The sequence below is a fragment of the Astyanax mexicanus genome, chromosome 5 (assembly GCF_023375975.1).
Source record: "Astyanax mexicanus isolate ESR-SI-001 chromosome 5, AstMex3_surface, whole genome shotgun sequence".
NCBI lineage: Eukaryota > Metazoa > Chordata > Actinopteri > Characiformes > Acestrorhamphidae > Astyanax > Astyanax mexicanus.
The window spans coordinates 53407352-53425444 of NC_064412.1; the positions used below are offsets into that span (position 1 = coordinate 53407352).

The 18093-nt window shown below is 38.0% G+C and overlaps 1 protein-coding gene across 2 annotated transcripts; it reads left to right on the forward strand.

The window, feature by feature from the left end:
- The first annotated feature begins 990 nt into the window (after positions 1-990).
- On the forward strand, positions 991-17768 carry rbm26 (RNA binding motif protein 26). 2 transcript variants are annotated; one of them, XR_007439297.1, is made up of 23 exons: positions 992-1366; positions 2771-2889; positions 3874-4010; positions 4395-4486; positions 5067-5329; positions 5965-6234; positions 6353-6595; positions 6835-7023; positions 7735-7869; positions 8003-8111; positions 8444-8603; positions 9433-9606; positions 9942-10061; positions 11420-11497; positions 11602-11724; positions 11881-11955; positions 12046-12213; positions 12960-13064; positions 13198-13401; positions 13565-13651; positions 13747-13860; positions 14209-15787; positions 17530-17768. XR_007439297.1 is itself a non-coding variant. In XM_007244123.3 (22 exons), exons 1-22 carry the CDS (start codon positions 1308-1310, stop codon positions 14296-14298), a joined length of 3111 nt encoding a protein of 1036 aa, XP_007244185.3. In that variant the 5' UTR covers positions 991-1307; the 3' UTR covers positions 14299-14928. The 2 variants fall into 2 exon arrangements, 1 of the variants encoding a protein (XP_007244185.3); XM_007244123.3 differs by lacking the exon at positions 17530-17768 and having other exon boundaries at positions 991-1366; positions 4398-4486; positions 14209-14928.
- The last annotated feature ends 325 nt before the right edge of the window (positions 17769-18093 follow it).

The window sequence follows — 18093 nt, forward strand, 5'->3', positions numbered from 1 at the left end:
CCACCATCCAGTGACAGCTTCAGGCATTACAGCACACAGAAGACCCTTACTAACATCATTCCATTCCTGTTTCAACATTATTTAATACATCTATGCAGGCATATCATCATCTAATTAATAACCTTAAACTTATTCATTAAATTGTAGAAACATATTAACAAACTTAATAGTAAAGGGTACACTGTGCAAAAACACGAAGTATCCATGTAGCCACTTCTGTAAAGCTTCAAATACTATGCATTTTTGTATATATCAGGGAAATACGCGTGATTCTTCAAATGTGAGGCCCTGTAAGACCCCAACCTCTTGAAAGAATCTAAAAGCAGAGAGTGTGCATTTCTAGCGCAGAAAAACGGGCCAAAGAGTCTAAAAGCGGAGAGGGTGCGCATTTCTAGCGCAGAAAAACGGGCCAAAGAGTCTAAAAGCAGAGAGGGTGCGCATTTCAACCGCAGAAAAACGGGCCAAAGAGTCTAAAAGCGGAGAGAGTGCGCATTTCTAGCGCAGGAAAACGGGCCAAAGAGTCTAAAAGCGGAGAGAGTGCATGTTTCTAGCGCAGAAAAACGGGGCAAAGATTCTAAAAGCGGAGAGAGCGCGCGTTTCTAGCGCAGAAAAACGGGCCAAAGAGTCTAAAAGCGGAGAGGGTGTGCATTTCTAGCTCAGAAAAACAGGCCAAAGAGTCTAAAAGTTGCCGTAATTAAGAGTTTAATATTAAGAGACATCATGAAATTAAACATCAATTTGAAAAATCTTAGTTTACACAACACTGTCAAAAAAAAGATAGTAAGTCAAGTAAAATGGTGTAGAAATGAAGTAATCAGGAAAAAAGTATTATTTAAAGTGGTATATTTCATTATTTCTTTTATTACAGAATCTGTGGCCCGTGACTTTAAATATATTTCTCCTTCTGGCCCCCAACAAAAAAAGTTTGGACACCCCTGCACTAGTAGATTCTCTTTTGTTCTCGCGAGAGGCCCCGCTTGTATTCTCGCGAGATCCTGCAGGGGGAGTAAACAGTCGCCATTAGTTAGAGTGAGCAGCAGCAGAGTGAGAGGCAGAGAGTGATACAGTCCCTGCAGAGTGAGTTCAGGGGTGAATCCTCTCAGATCAGCGCTGGAGTCTGTTGTGGGGGGCTTGACTCAGCAAACTGCTGCTGAATTACAGTCATTAGGGGTAGCAGCGCGGCCGGGCCTGGACTGGCGCACAAACACACTTTCACCCTCTCATACACACTCTCACAGACCCTCACACACACTCTCTATCACTCTTTCACACTCTCACGCGCTTCTCCACACTCCTTATACCCTAAAATGATCATTGAAAACCTCGATGCCTTGAAGACGTGGCTTTCCAAGACCCTCGAGCCCATGTAAGTGTTCACTGCGCGCCTGCGTGCTGATTTAGCTATGCTAAGCTAAGATAAGCTAGTTAGCCAGATTAGCTGCGTTAGCTTTGGGTTTAGCATTAGCTTTAGCTGGTTCAGCTGCACACACTCACACATGAGGCCTGGTGCCTTTAAAACTTCACCACAGCCCTGAGTTTTAGTTTGATTTTCACAATTAAAGCTAAAGCTGTGGGTTTCTCTAATTAGTTTGCACATTAATTAGCTACAGCTTCTTAGTAGAGTAAATTATTCCCCTCAAAACTGAGCGGTACATTCATATGAACTGTACAAATTGATATCTAGTTACAGTTTTTGTATCATAAACTGCATAGCTGTCTTATTTTAAGAGACAGAAAGTGGTGAACTTGCTGTGAATCAGATGTTTGCTGAAAGCTGTAACATATAGAGTCAGCACCCATTCAACAAACATGCATTTTATTAATACATCTGTCTGTTCATTCATTTATATTTCAGCTTGATACGAATATTAAAGCTGCAGTAATATGTAAATAATATGTAATAACTGGCATAGTTAATAATAATAGTACTATGCTTTGAAATCTTTTAGTTTCAACATCTGCAATTATGGACCTGTTTAATACAATATTTAACTGTAAGAAAAATAGTAAAATCTGATATAAATACATATAAGTGCACAAAGCTGTAAGACAAATAGAGTCAAATCTAATATAAAGTAACAGGAATGTTATAAATGAGGGAAAAATTATAAATTAATAAATTAAGTCTTGTTTTCTTTCTCCATCACAGAGCTGTCTTTTATATCTTCCTCTGCACTGACTTAAATTGAAATAAATTATATACATATGAAAGCTCTAGACAGCTAGTGCCGGAAGCCAAGCTTTGACATACAGATTTATCTTTTCATGTTATAACAGTGAATATAATTCTGCATACCTTCAGAAGTATCTATCCTTAAAATCAAGAATCACAGTTTATCTCCTTTAGTAATATGGCTCTGATTTATTACTTTATGTAGTGTACATTTTTTATGTAATGAAAATGATGCCACCTGTGCAACAAGTCCAGTCGTGAAATATTAACACTACTAAATATTCCACAGCGACACTCGTTCTGTCAGCGTAAAATAACAAAGCGGGATCAGCGGAGCATGGGGGAACCAACTTGCTGCAGTGCATCACTACAGACCTCCAAAATTCATGTAGCTTTAGATTAGCTTAAAAACAGTTCTGTGAAGAGAGCCTTATGAAATAGGTTTCCAATGCCGAGCAGCTACATCCAAACCTCACATCATCAAACACCTGACTGGCCAGCGGATATTTTTCCAATATAGTATTAGGATTCGTAGGATTATAATATTAGTATGCTTGTGTGTTGATTTTTTTTTTTATATACACATTATTTTTGCAGATGTGATGCTGACCCATCTGCCCTTGCTAAATATGTGGTCGCCTTGGTGAAGAAAGACAAGTCTGAGAAAGAGCTGAAAGCACTATGCATAGACCAGTTGGATGTATTCCTCCAAAAAGGTGAGCTTGTTTTTATACAAAACTATACCCTTAAATCTCCACAGTAAATAGCAAAGCAAGTGTAAAATAGACTGCTTTCAAGATATAATATAGCTATTAAAATTGTATGGATTTTTAAATTGTTATATTACTGTGTCGAAATTTTGTATACTACTTGTATAGTTTATTTGTATAATACTATATGGCACACCACTAGTCTACATCTCACCCAGACTTGCCTTTGTGATTTCTGACACTGTATGACACACTGTTATCTATAAACATGGACAAAGGTGTCACATAGCTAAATACAGCACTAGCAGACACTTGAAGGCTGACTGTATAATACACAGGAGAATGTAAGTTAGGTAGGAAGGTTGTCTCGTCATAAGGCCTGTTGCTTCATGCCGTTGCCAAGGCAAAGTCTTAAGTTACCACAGCAACGCTACTCTCCAAGCCCTGTACAGTCAGTTTGTAAAGACAGAAACTGATACCAAGAATGAAAATGATAATAAACCCGCTTGAAACCCTGTAAAGCCAGGCTGTGTCTGATAGCATTGCCATTCCTAATCTGTGGAGCTGGGCTGTTGGCATTGCAGCTAACCCGCTCCGACAGCTGTATCTGTTAGCATTGAAGTATATGCACTTTATAAATGCAAGATTGTGGAAATCTAAATTATATAAGATTGAAATGAACAGAAATGTCCATTTTGTTCCCCACCACTCTACAAAACTAAATAGCCTAAATTCCTTTTGTATTGGGCAGCAAAAAAACATTATTGTGCAGCTCTAATTGAGGCTTCAATTCTGCTGAGTCTGGCTGTTTGTCACAGGAGTAAGCAAATACCAAGTGTAATGAGTGATTGTGAACACTTTAGTATATTTAATTTTTGTGCACAAAGAATTAAAATACATAATGGAGAAATTGGGCTTAAAAAAGAACATTTTAGTAAGGCTAGTAATGAAAGAAATGGCTCTGATAACTGTTTTCCTTTTGTTGCGCAGACACACAGACGTTTGTGGATAAACTTTTTGAAGCTGTGAACGCAAAGAGTTACCTACCTCAGCCTGAGCAGCCCAGCTCCGCCCCCAGAACAGACAACCACCAGCGGACTGAAAAAGATGAGCAGAAGAAAGAGGAGGTGAGAGAAAATAAAATCTACAGTAAGACCATATGTCATCCATTTGATATAATAAAGTGTTGGCTTGTGGGTGTCTTGGGGAAAAAAAACTCTAAGAAAGATGCAAACGTTATCATAGCAGTGCTGGAAACTTTGTATGATAATCTCTGGTCCTATATCTGTGGGTTAAAGGCAGAGGCCAAATTCCATCTGTCCCCAACATAAACAGTCAGGTGTCTTTTGCTTTACAAAGCTCTTTGAATTTAGGGATGCTTTTATATTTGACTTCCTGTTTATGGATTAAGCACACAGAAATGCTGTTTTAGTGCAGTTATGCTATTCTCCTGAATTTTATTGTATTTGATTATTTATTCAAATCTCCTTTTTTCTTTCCTGACTGTGAAGCAGCCGCCTCGAGACGAGGATCGGGATAAGAAGTTCACCAGGAGAGTGAACCACAGCCCTCCGCCCAGCTCTCGCTATAGCAGAGACAGCAGGTAACTCTCCATTCATTCATTCAGATGGGTTTTGTAGTGGCTGAGTACTTATTATTTTGATCATTTGTATCAGACCACTTGCAGAAATGCACATTAACCTTAGTCCTGACTTATAGCCATTCTGTTACTTTTAAATAGCATGCTAATGGTAAAATTTGTCTACTTCATCTAAACCAATCTTTAGAAGCATGACAACATTTGGTAAATTATGTTATTGACTGTGTTCTTTCAACTGTCATAATGGTAGTATAACAGCATAATAATGCACTCACACATCCCTTTTTAAGACTTTTTCATTATTAAAACAATTATACATTGGAGTTTGGATTTATTAAATAAATATAAATAAAATTTAATAAAACTACAGTTTTTAAACCAGTCTTCTCATTCATGTTAATGTGCAGTGTAGACATCAGCAAATTATCATGGTTATATCCATATGTTTTATAATAAGACCATATAGCAATTAAGTTCTTTTTCTGGTCAAGTAGCATGCCCAGCATCACCAAACACATCCTGCATAAGAAGAGATGTCTACAGATCTTCTCAGTTGCTATATGATCCTTCTTTTGTTCTTCAGGAGGGTTGATGAGCGTAAGAAGGATGACCGCTCCAGAAAGAGAGAGTACGACAGGAACCCTCCCCGCCGGGACTCGTACCGGGACCGATATAACCGGCGGCGTGGGCGGAGCCGGAGCTACAGCCGGAGCCGCAGTCGCAGCTGGAGCAAAGACCGTGCGCGAGAGCGGGACAGAGACAGAGAGCGGGACCGGGACAGAGAGCACAGAGACAGAGAACGCAGCAGGACACGATCACGAAGCAGATCCAGAACCCGCAGCAGAGGTATGCACCGTTCTGTGGGTTTTAATGGTTCCCAGGATCAGTCTTGTGGAGCCATTATTATTAATCAGTTATTTATCTAAGCAAATAATAGACCAGTCTTGTTAATTACATTATTGACGTATTGTACTATAAATCGAATCCATTTTTGCTGACCTTTTATATTGTCTATTGTTTTTCTTAGCAAAAAAAAAAAGTAAACATAAGTGTGCTATTATTAAAACAGTATATATGTATAATAATTTATCAATTACAATTCAAAGACTGAATTTGAAATACAACTTTTAAGCCATTTGTTGCACTTTAGAAGCATTGTATTTGTTGTATCTCGTCAATGTATTTTGGAATGTTCAAAATAAGTTACACAATGAACACAATAAATATAAACTTTCAAAAACACAATGTAAACAACACTTTTCGCTAGTTTTAATTTTCTGTTTAGGTTTCCAGGTTTTCTATTCTGTTCTGATTAACAGAGAAGTCCATCATACTTTGTTGTAATTGTTCATATCAAACAGTTCAAGAATATTTATTTTTACAAACATCTGATCAGTCACATGACTGTAGCCCATGCAAATTAATAAAAATTTCTTGCATATGGATTTTTAAAATTGATTTTCTTTTGTATGCTACAACAGAAAGGGATCCGGGGAAGTCTAAATACGACCACGACCGTACCGAGCGGCAGGAAGGTGGAGCCAGTGAGAATTATGTGGCCCCGCCTCTTGCAACAGGCACCTCCTCTTCGCACTTTCCTGTCCCCTCCCTCAGCAGCACCATCACAGTCATTGCTCCGACTCACCATGGCAACAGCACCACTGAGAGCTGGTCTGACTTTCACCAGGACCACCACGGCCCCTATGGACGACCGGCTCCACCCCCTCGCAAACGCTGTCGTGACTATGATGGTAAGAAGCCTGGGTTTAAAATACAATTTTATTTTATTAATGGTTTTAATTTTAATTTCATTTGAATTCATTATGTACTAATAATTCAATCTGCTCTTGATTTTTTTTTTTTCTTCAGAGAAAGGTTTCTGCATGCGGGGGGATATGTGCCCCTTTGACCACGGCAGTGACCCAGTGGTAGTAGAGGATGTAAACCTGCCCAGCATCCTCCCCTTCCCGGCTCCACCTCTTCCTGTAGTGGACGGGCCACCTCCCCCAGGTCTCCCACCTCCTCCTTCTCTCCTCACGCCTCCACCGGTTAACCTGCGGCCCCCTGTGCCACCACCCGGCCCCATGCCCCCCAGCCTCCCACCTGTGGCAGGTAAAACACACTTCATTATTCTATTGTAGAAGAGTCTGTTTAGGACTGAAGGATCATATATACACCCTATATGTACTGAGAGGAATGTGTGCAATAACAATACCTCCACTAGATGTGTGTTCAAAAGTTGTTAAGAATGTAAAAGCCTGTAAAAAACATGCTGCCATAACTTCTGATCTGATGGTATAATACACCCTACCTATGCTATAAGAGTGTTTTAATGGTTATTTGTTGTTCAGGTCCTCCTCCTCCACTTCCTGCACTGCAGCCATCAGGGATGGATGGTCCTCCAAACTCCATCACCGGTTCGGTTCCCACCATCGTCACGTCAGGCATCCGGCCTCCACTCCCACAGCCTCCACCACACCTCGTCACATCTGGGGGCCGCCCTTTACTTCCCCAGCCCCCTCCGCCTCTCTACACATCTGGTAATTATTGTTTATTTATTTTAATTGGCTCTGAATTGAATACAGCAACAACAAAAAATGTGAATGAAATGGAACAGAGTTACATTATAAGGACACAAAAAGACATATTAGGATTGATAAGTATATTTTAGTCCTGCACCGACCTGGACACTTTGGCAGCTAGGGTTGGCGTTATGGGCCTTTATTAATATTACAATATTAATTGGATAAAGGTATAGTTTCAGGTATATAAACAGTTTCACAGATTCAAACATTCAGGAGAAACAAAATAAAAATCTGTATTTGTGTAAAATAATTATACGGTTACAAAATTAATAGTGTACAATAAGCCAATATAATTATACAGCAAAAGCCTGCCAAAATAGTAAAGTGTAGAATATATAGTTCCTGCATATAAGCTGCAAACATAAACAATTACACAAAACATATTCTTAAAGCTACACAGTAAATAATTGACTGGCTTCAAGACAGAATTCTGCTATGATTATTATGTTTTTGATTTTTCTACTTAAACTATTTTTTGGAGAGTGGAATGGCTAATTTAGTACAGTTTTAGTTGCTATGTAAGGCTCACATTATTAAACTCCTGCTGAATTTTGCTAAAAGAACTCTCTCTCAGTGGACTGTTACAGGCGAACAGAACATACTTATGAGAGGGTTAAGGAGTTTTACACAGACCTTTTTGACCTTTTTGTGTTTATTTGTCTGTAGATTCATTTGAACCAGAGGTATACAACCCAGAGGCTCCCAGTATGAACTCCCGACCCATGTACAGACACCGGGTCAATGTCCAGCGGCCTAACCTTATCGGCCTCACCATGGGTGAGGTGGACATGGCCCCACGAGGTGACAATCTTAACTAATTTTTAACCACTGATCTTTTAAGTCTTATGTTTGTTAGACTTAAAGGATGTTTAAATGTCTGTGTTCATTTATTTAAGTTTGTAACTGTCTAAACTTTTTTCTGTCATTTCTGTAGAGAAAATAATGAATAGCAATAGTGCCCGGATTGTTCTAGAATCAGACTCCAGGAAGAGAGGGGCGGGGCTTCATGATGGCATTCCTCCAAAGAAACCTTGGTTTGACAAGTAAGATCGGCACTTTTTTGGTGACTTTTTTTTCAGGGATAAAAATTAGACTGTTAGAAAAAAAGTTTATTAAACCTCAATTAAACAATTGACCCCTTAGCTGAGTGTTTGTCAGTCTGAGCCACACCAGGGCATACATTAGTTACACATGTTATAACGCAAATTAATTTACACGTATGTAAATTAAATAAAAAATAAATGACTTGTTGTTGGACTACATTTTTGGAGACAAGTAAAAAATACAAAAGTGAGACCTCATTTTATGTGTTTACTTTTGTCATTTAAATATCTGAACACCAGCTTAATGTTTTGTTCTTTTTCTTTCTCCACAGACACAACTACAACAAACCTAACCACCATGGCTACCACAAGAAAGTGCCGTTCTCATTGCCAAATACTAAACTGGCCATTCGGCAAATTCCTCCAGAGCTCAACAACATCAGCAAACTCAATGAGCACTTCTGCAAATTTGGCACTATAGTCAACCTCCAGGTGAGCTCAGGATTTTTGGCTTACAAATTTGGTTTACAGCAAATAAAAAAAAACAGTATGGGCAGTGTGCCAAGTTCTGCTGGAAAATGAAATCCTCATCTCCATAAAAGTTGTCAGTAGCAGAGAGAAGCATGAAGTGCTGTAAGATTTTGTGGGAAAACAAAACAGCACTGACTTTGGACTTGATAATAAAACACAGTGGATCAACACCAGCAGATGACATGTCTCTCTAAACCATCACTGATCATCAGTAAATTTTACATTTCATTTAAAGGAAATCAGGGGAGCAGAGTCTGGAGGAAGAGTGGAGAGACACTCAGTCCAAGCTGCTTGAGGTCTAGTGTGTATAGTTTCCACCAATCAGTGATGGTTTGGAGAGACATGTCATCTGCTGGTGTTGAACCACTGTGTTTTATTATCAAGTCTAAAGTCAGTGCAGTTTTGTTTTCCCACAAAATCTTAAAGCACTTCATGCTTCCCTCTGCTGATAACAACTTTTTTAGAGATGTGAATTTCATTTTCCAGAGATACTGTTTTTAGGGTTTTTTATTGGCTGTCAGCCATAATAATCAACAATAAAAGAAATAAACACTTGAAATAGATCACTCTGTGTGTAATACGTCTGTATAATGAGTTTTACATTTTGAACTGAATTACTGAAATAATAAAGTAACTTTTCAATGATACTCTAATGTTTTGAGGTGTACCTGGACATTCTTGATTAATTAGTGTGTATGTGTGTGTAGTTGGAGTTTTGATTGTTAAACAGGAAGTCCCCAGGTCCCCATAAAGCCAGTATAATATATGTTTGTTGTGTTTGTATGTTCAGGTTGCCTATAACAACGACCCAGAGGGGGCGCTGATCCAGTTTGCATCTCCAGAGGAAGCTAAGCGAGCTATACAGAGTACAGAAGCTGTACTAAACAACCGCTTTATTAAAGTCCACTGGCACAGGGAGGACGAACCAGCACCCTCACCTGCACCTACAACGGTTACACCTATGGTACACACACACACACACACACACTTGCACACACTTACCTAAGGTGGCTAAAAGAACAGATCAATCACATAACAGAAGCAGGTGAACACATCAGTCTTGGCGTCTTGTCTGAGGACTTGAATTACTATAGCTTGGTATGTTTGCTTAGTTGGGAAATTGAAATCCCATCTGCTGCCTGCAGGGTACCTATTACACAGGGGAAGGGGGAGATGTATTTTGGCCCAAGTAGCTCTGATTATATGCAATGCAATGCAATAATGCTGTAATATAGTGTGAAAGGTCCCACTGTAATGTGTACTTACAAGGTTATGCTTTATTATCTGTGTGTGCATTAGAGTGTGCAGCAGCCACAGCAGCCTGCAGCCACCTCTCTAAAACAGTCAGTGAAGGACAGACTCGGCCCACTGCCCTCTGGAAATACAGAGCCGCTGCAGGACCCCAGCTCACCTCCACAGGTTAGTTCACTTAATCATAAAGCTGTTAAAGTTTTAAATAAAGCTTTTGTAGTTGGTGAAAACAATAAAAATGTGTTTTGAGTGTGAAACTGCATAGAAACAGGTCTCAAGTCTTGCACTTTACATTACATTACATTACATTTGGCAGACGCTTTTGTCCAAAGCGACTTACAATAGTCAAGTACAATGTAAAATAAGTTTAAAGGAAAAACATCTTTGGATAGGGATAAAAGGAGGACAAAGGGGAATAATAGGATAGAGGAGTGAAGGAGAGGAAGAAGGAAATGAGGTTAGAAGTAGTTAGTGTGTTAGAGGTGTTAAGAGAGTATTTTAAGAGAGTACTTTAAGTTTCTTAAAGATAGCGAGAGATTCTCCTGATCTGGTAGTGGAAGGTAGTTTGTTCCACCATTGGGGAACTCTGTATGAGAACAGTCTGGATTGCTTTGTGTGAATGTTTGGCAAAGCGAGGCGACGTTCACTGGAGGAGCGCAGCGGCCGGGAGGTAGCGTGAGCCTTCAGGAGCGAGTGCAGGTAGGAAGGAGCCTGTTCTGACATCACCTTGTAGGCGATTGTAAGAGTTTTGAATTTGATGCGAGCATCAACTGGTAGCCAATGGAGCTCAATGAGCAGCGGGGTGACATGTGCCCGTTTTGGCTGGTTGAAGACCAGACGTGCTGCTGCGTTCTGGATCACTTTAAAGTAACACACAAAAAAATTATGATAAAGTTATGATAAAACTACATTAGCTTCTTTTAAAAGTGTTTCATATCTCTAGAACAAAATGATAAGTTGATAATAAGTAGTATGTCATTTGTTACATCAGGATTTTAACCTTAAATTTGTGTAATCTGCCCACAATATAAAAAAAAACATAAATGCTCTGCTCAGTGAATTTATCTGATTCAATTGAGATTTTTAATATTCCAATATGGATCTGGGCTCTTATCGGTTAAGTGGTATTAGCAGCACCACTATTGCTTAAGTGGGATCTATCAGACAGTGCTCATTTGACTTTAAAACTTTTTTTAAGGATTAAAACAGTTTTGTTTACTTAGCTTTACTTAAATGAATCTGCTTCTTTTTTAAATTTAAAAAAGTTTTTTTGCTGCTCACTTTACCAAGTCTGGTAGCACTTGCTGTCAGATCAACAGTGCAACTTGAGAAAATGGTATAATAACTGCTTTGCCCAAAGGCACAGCCAGGTTCTTCTTTCACATGTTATTTTACATGAGAATTCTATGATAATTAAATGAGGAGCAGGGGTGTAATTGTTCATGCCTTCACAGTTTCTGGTCTTAATCAACATGTTGTAGTTTTTTCCACTAAAAAGTAAAAAATCCTTGTTTGTATATTTCCAGTCTTCACAGAATGCCGCAGCTAAATCATCAGTGAAAGAAAGACTAGGCTTCTCTAAACCAGTGCCCTCTGCAGGAAAGGTCTTGACTCTTTTACAGTTCATCTTTAAGTATTTTATTCAGATTCTTTCAACAACTCTTAGAAAAAAAACTGACTGTTTCAAATTGGGCTTTTTGTCTTTCAGGTCTTCTCCACCTCCACTGGACTTACTAAGACATTCTATAACCCAGCAGCACTGAAGACTGGCCAGAAAGGGGCTTCATTTGGGACACCTGTGAGCCCTGAGGATGCACTGAAGAAGAAACAGGTTTGAAATTTCCTCCACACTCTCAGAAAACACAAGTTTATAACATTACTGTCTATTTTTTCTAATACTTTTTTCAGTTTTACTGATGCTGTGTACTTTGTCAGAAGACACACAGTCAAGTCTTAAACTGCTTTATTTACTTGTTTTCTTCAACAGGAGACATTGAGGCTTCAGCAGGACGTGAGGAAGAAGAAGCAGGAGATTCTGGAGAAGCACATCGAGACTCAGAAAGTGAGTTAAAACCCTCTGTCTCTTATGTGAGCCTCAAGATATAGACCAGGCTGAATTAAATGTATGTTGTACGGTTGTGTGTGGTTTCAGTTACTGATCTCTAAGCTGGAGAAGAATAAGAGTATGAAGCCGGAGGATAAAGCTCAGGTCATGCAGACACTGACGGCGCTCACTAACAGCATCTGCAAACTGCAGGAGGAGATTAAAGGCATCTCCAGCACCAACACATTACAGACCTGCATCAAAACCAAGGCCCAGGTATAACACACACATGCACTCAAACACATCAGAATTAAGTTTAGTCAATGTTATGACACACATTGTCATTAGTATCAATACTAGGGGTTTAAAAAATAATAGTTGATTTGAATATTGGTGGTTCATTTAGCACTAGATAGCAGCTAAGCTTACTGTAAATAAATGGAAATGCTGTACTCACCCAAATAAACAGTTTTTAGTTGAGAAATCTGTGTAGATTTACATCCAGCACAGTTTTGTTTACTTATCTTAGCTTTACATGTCTTGCCACCCAGCGGCGAGACCTGCTGAGTTAGAAGGAGGAAACGGTGACACCCATGTTCCTTACTAGTGTCGCATAATGTGCCTTATATTCCTGTGCTCCTTATATATAAAAATAGACCAGAAAATAGACATTAATTGATAGTGCACCTTATAGTGTGGTGCGCCTTATAGTGCGAAAAATACGGTGTATGGAGGTTTTACACTACGTTTTCTCAGTTAAACAGAGGATTAATATGAAAAATGTGTAGGTCACTGTAGAAGAACCAATGAGCATTGCAGTATTTGTGATATTCTTTATTTTTGCCAGCATAAATTGTCAGTTTTGTTTGCTACATACAGCAACATGCATACCAACTTTCAGTTACCTATAAATTCTTAATGTTCAAACAGCTAGCTTTGCCAAGCTGAGTTCTCTACCGTTTTATATGGAGTAAGACCATGTTGAATGTGTTTAGACTCTGATTCAACTAATGTGCTAACAGGCCCAGAAGGAGCTACTGGACACTGAACTGGATCTTTATAAGAAAACACAAGCTGGGGAGGACACAGCTCAGCTCAAACTCAAATATACCCAACTACAGCTCGAGGTACACTTTTACACACCCTGCCTCTCACCTCCCACTGTGAAATGTAATGGGGCTGATAATGAGGGCTGCTGTTTGCTGTAATTCCTGAAGATATTGTCTTCATTTTGTGTCTCTCGCTTGTCTCGCTTCTCAGGCGGCCAAAAGGGGTCTCCTCACCCCAGGACGTGGGAGGGGGGCCCACACCAGGGGCAGAGGAGTCCTCAGGGGACGAGGACGGGGTATAAGGGGCAGAGCGAGGGCAGTGCCCACCCATGCTGTGGTGGACCACCGGCCCAGAGCCCTGGAGATCAGCGGCTTCACTGAGGCAGAACGGGTCGACCTGCTCCCACACTTTGCAGTGAGTTTGTTCTGAATTTGTTTAAGCCTTAGAAGCTCAGTTTCTGTTTTCTTTTGGTCACCAAGCAGAGTTTTGGTTTGCCATCTTCATGTTTGTTAATGTACACTTCTATGTAAAAGAAATACATATAAATATTTTGTATTAAATCTGCTTGTCCTACTAGCAATTCGGAGACATTGAGGATTGCCAGATGGAGGACAGCAGTCTGAGTGCCATCATAACCTACAGGACCCGTGCAGAGGCAGAACTGGTACTGCTGAACTCTCTTGATAATGTACACACACACACACACACACACTAATGGCTTGTTTTAATTTAATGTAAACTCGAATTCTGTTGCCCCAGGCGGCGGTTCACGGACTGAAGCTGAATAACCACGAGCTTCATCTGGCCTGGCATAAACCCACCATTTCCCACAGCGTAGCAGACACTGAGGAGGCTGAGCCGGAGGAAGAAGAGGTGACCATCACTTTCAGTCTTGTTTTTTGCTTGTTTTAGAGCATGATTTATAAAATTATCATAAAATAAAACATTTCAATATAGTTAAATGTACAAAACATGAACACCAATTCAGCACGTAGACACCACACACAAAAATGGCTGCTCTCAGGCTGCTATAATGGATAATATTCATAAACCGAGATCTGAAATGTAAAAATGTCATGTGGTTTTGCATTGAAGCAGAAGACATATCGCCTCCCCCATTTGTCCTGCAGTATACTGCAGCGTTCATGCCCTGTTCATGAAATGCAGTTTCACCTGACTTTTACTGCAATCATATGGTTGTTTTTTCTGATTTGGCTGCAGTTCCAGGAGGATTCACTGGTGGACGACGCCCTCCTGCAGGATGATGATGAAGAGGAGGATGATAACGAGTCACGCTCATGGCGCAGATGAAGACGCCTGGCCTCGCACCCAACATGTCACTTTCTAACGTTTTTTTTTTATTTTAAAGAATCTTCTGTTTGCCATGTGTGTGCTGTTTCTGTTTTTATCACCTGACCTGAACAGAGTAGAGCTGAGCTGATAAATAATGTAATAGGAGTGATTTTTTTTTTTGTTTGTTTTTTTTTTGAAACAAATAATAATTTGAACTACATTTCATTTTTGCATTTCTGAAAGAATATCACAATTGAATCACAGTAACAGAAGGAAGAATGTTTTAATTTCAGAATTTCAAAGACAGCCGTGAAACATGTTACATGTAGGAAACTTTATTTAGAATGCTTAGAAAATTTTGAGGTAGTTGCTTTTTTGTGTACATATTTTATGTATGAATTTTAATGATTTGTATGACTGCTTTGCTTCTCCTGACTTTAATTTGAGATGTAAAAAATAAAGAATTGAAATGGTCTAGAAAAAAAATCAGCATTAAAAAAAGAAAAGAAAAAAAGAGAAAAAACAGTGTGAGTGCTGCTGCTGTAGCTTTAGCACTGATGGAAAAAAGAAAACAAACATCAAACAAAAAAAAACCTGAACTAAAATTGCTGAAAAAGTAAAGACCATTTCAAACCCCCCCACCCCCAATATTCACAAAAAGAGCAAAATTCCTTATTCCTTGTTCCTGTACTGAAACTGAGCCAGGTACGTATTTCTAACGTGGTGTAAGATCAAGGTAAGTTTTTATAAACTTTTTCATACACTATATACAACTTTGGAACTATGTTATTTTTTTAAGGTAAAAATTAAGAAAATATGTTATTTTCTGGCAGAGGTCTTATTTGTATTTTCTTGTTTTTTGTTTTTCAGATCTACCAGGGGTTGCATCAAACTTATTAACTGGCAAAATACCACACAATGACCAGAGTCTCTAAAATATGTTTTTGTGAAATATTAATTTCTGTACATTTTATGCCTATTTTAATGTTTTTCTTATTAAATAGAATGCTTTTTTCTTATGAAAAAAATCTTATTTTTCCTAAATTTGAGTGGAATTGTTGTATTTGTGTATTCTATGTCCCACAGTCCCTTCAAATCATGCATACCGAGATTTGTAGGCTAATATATGTATTTAATATTTATTTATTATATTTTTTTATTTTTATTTTCTCTGTAAAAACTTTTCTCAAACACAGTTAATTTCTTAACCATTGTGTGACATTGAACACTTTAGTGCATCATTTTTATTAATTTATTATTTTTTGGTTTCTATTTTACAAATCTCTCATTGTGATTTTATTTTCTTCTTAATTTCTTCCTCATTAAAGCATTTAAAAGTAGAGCTAGTTTTTTATTATTATTATTAATTAATTAATTAACTAAAAATGATGTTGCTGCGGTCTCTGGGCGTGGCCACAGTGGAGTTTCTATTAAGTCTTTTCAGCTGGTTAAGAGGGGTTCTTCAGTCTCCTTCAGTATGTGGAAAGGCAGTAAGGGAGCTGTGAAGGTGGGTGTTTTATTTATATATATATATATATATATATATATATATATATATATATATATATATATATATATATATATATATATATATATATATATATATATATATATATAGCTACATCTACTCTTACACAACCTAATACAATTATTTTAAATTTACATTTAATATAGAACATTTTTTGAAACTTACTTTGTTTATACTGTACTTAACCCTTAAGCAAGCTAATTATTTAACCTAGTTAGGCTAGCTAACCTAGCTAATGCTAACGCTAAGTGTAAATAGCTGAAAGAAGCAGCTTTAGCAAGCAGGCTAACACAGCTAGCCTATGTTTCACGTTCCCAAAAATGCCAAAATACGCTAATATAAAGCTAGCGAGAGTAGTTAGGGGTAACGAATATACTTTTTAATGTGTTTATTTAACAAGCTAAGCTAGCTAGCTATTTTCCATGTCTGACTAAAAATGTTTAGCTAGCTAGGTTAACATAAGCTAATGTTACTGTCTGGCTCAGAGCCAAGATTTTCCCGCTTTTTTGAGAAGGGTCGGGCTGCAGTCAGGGGCGTTTTTGAGTTCTATTTTCTCAATGGCTAAAACAAAAACACCCCCTTGTTATCAATGGTTTTATTTTAAGGAACTTTAATTTGGTCAAACTTTAAGCTAGCTCTGTGCTAATGCCAATATTGAATACTATCTAGCTAAGAGAAAAGGGGGTTGGGACAAATATAGGCCATTAAATTGGTGAAGAAATGGCAAACTAAACTGAGGGAAACATTTTTTTTTGTGATCCGAACACAATGAAATTTGTACAGAAGGAGAAAATGGTCCCTACAAAACCAGTACACAAACTAATGAACAAAACCAATAACTGGTCAAAAACAAAATATCTAATAAAAATAAAAACATCAGTACACATGAAAATAAAACCAAAAATCAACTAAAACTATAATTAAACTTGATTATTAGGTCTAAAACAAATCTAATAGAAATGTTGACAATTTTTTATAAAAATGTGTGTCAGATCCTGAGAGCTCCATTGTGTAGGGCTAAATTACTGAATTAACTCTTAGCTGATGTATTGGTTAGCTCAAAATTGAACAGAAACAAAGAAAAAAGATTTGTTGACCAAATTTCCATGACTTTTCACAAAACTTTCTGGGTATTTTTATTTTTCCAAAACATATCCAGGCCTGGAAATTGCTATTTTCAAGTTCCAGGTTTTTCATGACCCTATGAACCCTGGACTTGTTCTTGACAAGTTAGACAAGCTTGTAATGGTAATGACAAAAACCTTTGACACAAAAAAGATTGAAAACTTTTCTACTACGTTATCTTTTTTTATTCTTATTCCAGAAAGGCAAAAAAAATAGTTTATGAACTATTTATGTCTGTTATCATTGTGCATTAAGCTCACACATTCTCATCATAAAGAAAGGCAAGTCAATCATTTAACACGACTTTAATGATCATTTTCCGAGTGTGTATACAAAGCGTTTTTATCTGTACAGATCAAGAAGACATTTAAAACAATCTCTTAACAATTGGTAGTACCTGAAAAGTGCAAAAAATACAATTTAGACACAGAAATAAAAATCATGCTGTACATTTCATACTGTATTTATAAATAAGCACAGATATACACACACACACATCCATTGGTGACAGAGTTAAAGCAGCTAAGTCACAGGTCTGATATGATTTGATTCTGATTTGTTTATTTTGTCTTCTTGTTTTTTTGGTTGCCATACAGTCTCACTCTGTGGAATGCTGCTGTCCAGAGGTGAAGGGTCTCAACGGTCATACTACAGTCTCAACAACAGAGTCATGCAAGTAAGTGTTGGAATAAAAAGGCCACAAAGGATTTCTTTTTTTTTTTCTTTTTTTTTCAGAATAAAAACAAACAAACACCACATCTGGAAGTTCTCGAGCAGAGGGAAAAAAAAAAAAAAAACATTTAAAAAGGCATCCTAATTATTGGGCTGGGGGGGGGGAGAGAGTTTATACTGGTCTTTTAGTATTAAACACATTTTAAATGCAGGGAAACAGTGTACTTTTAGACAGTACTTTAAGACAGTACATACAATGAACAAAAATTACTAAAACAGCTCCACAGCATACCCGACCCATAATCTCCCTCATAATCTTTGAATTTTGACTCAAACGCAAGTAAGCACCACATTAACTCTCAGCACAGGAAGCATACATCAGTCCTGATCAGGAATTTGGCATTAATTAGGATTAGCTCTTTGTCACGGTTGAACACATCCGACACAATGAATCAACATATTCAACTTCACTCAGATGAACTTTACTC

What these genes read in the sequence shown, in the direction of transcription:
- rbm26 (XM_007244123.3), top strand. Translation starts at nt 1,308, where the DNA reads ATGATCATTGAAAACCTCGATGCCTTGAAGACGTGGCTTTCCAAGACC. An exon ending in TCCGCCTCTCTACACATCTG is followed by an intron (nt 7,024 to 7,734) that starts GTAATTATTGTT and finishes ATTTGTCTGTAG; the next exon opens with ATTCATTTGAACCAGAGGTA. An exon ending in CAGTGCCCTCTGCAGGAAAG is followed by an intron (nt 11,498 to 11,601) that starts GTCTTGACTCTT and finishes TTTGTCTTTCAG; the next exon opens with GTCTTCTCCACCTCCACTGG.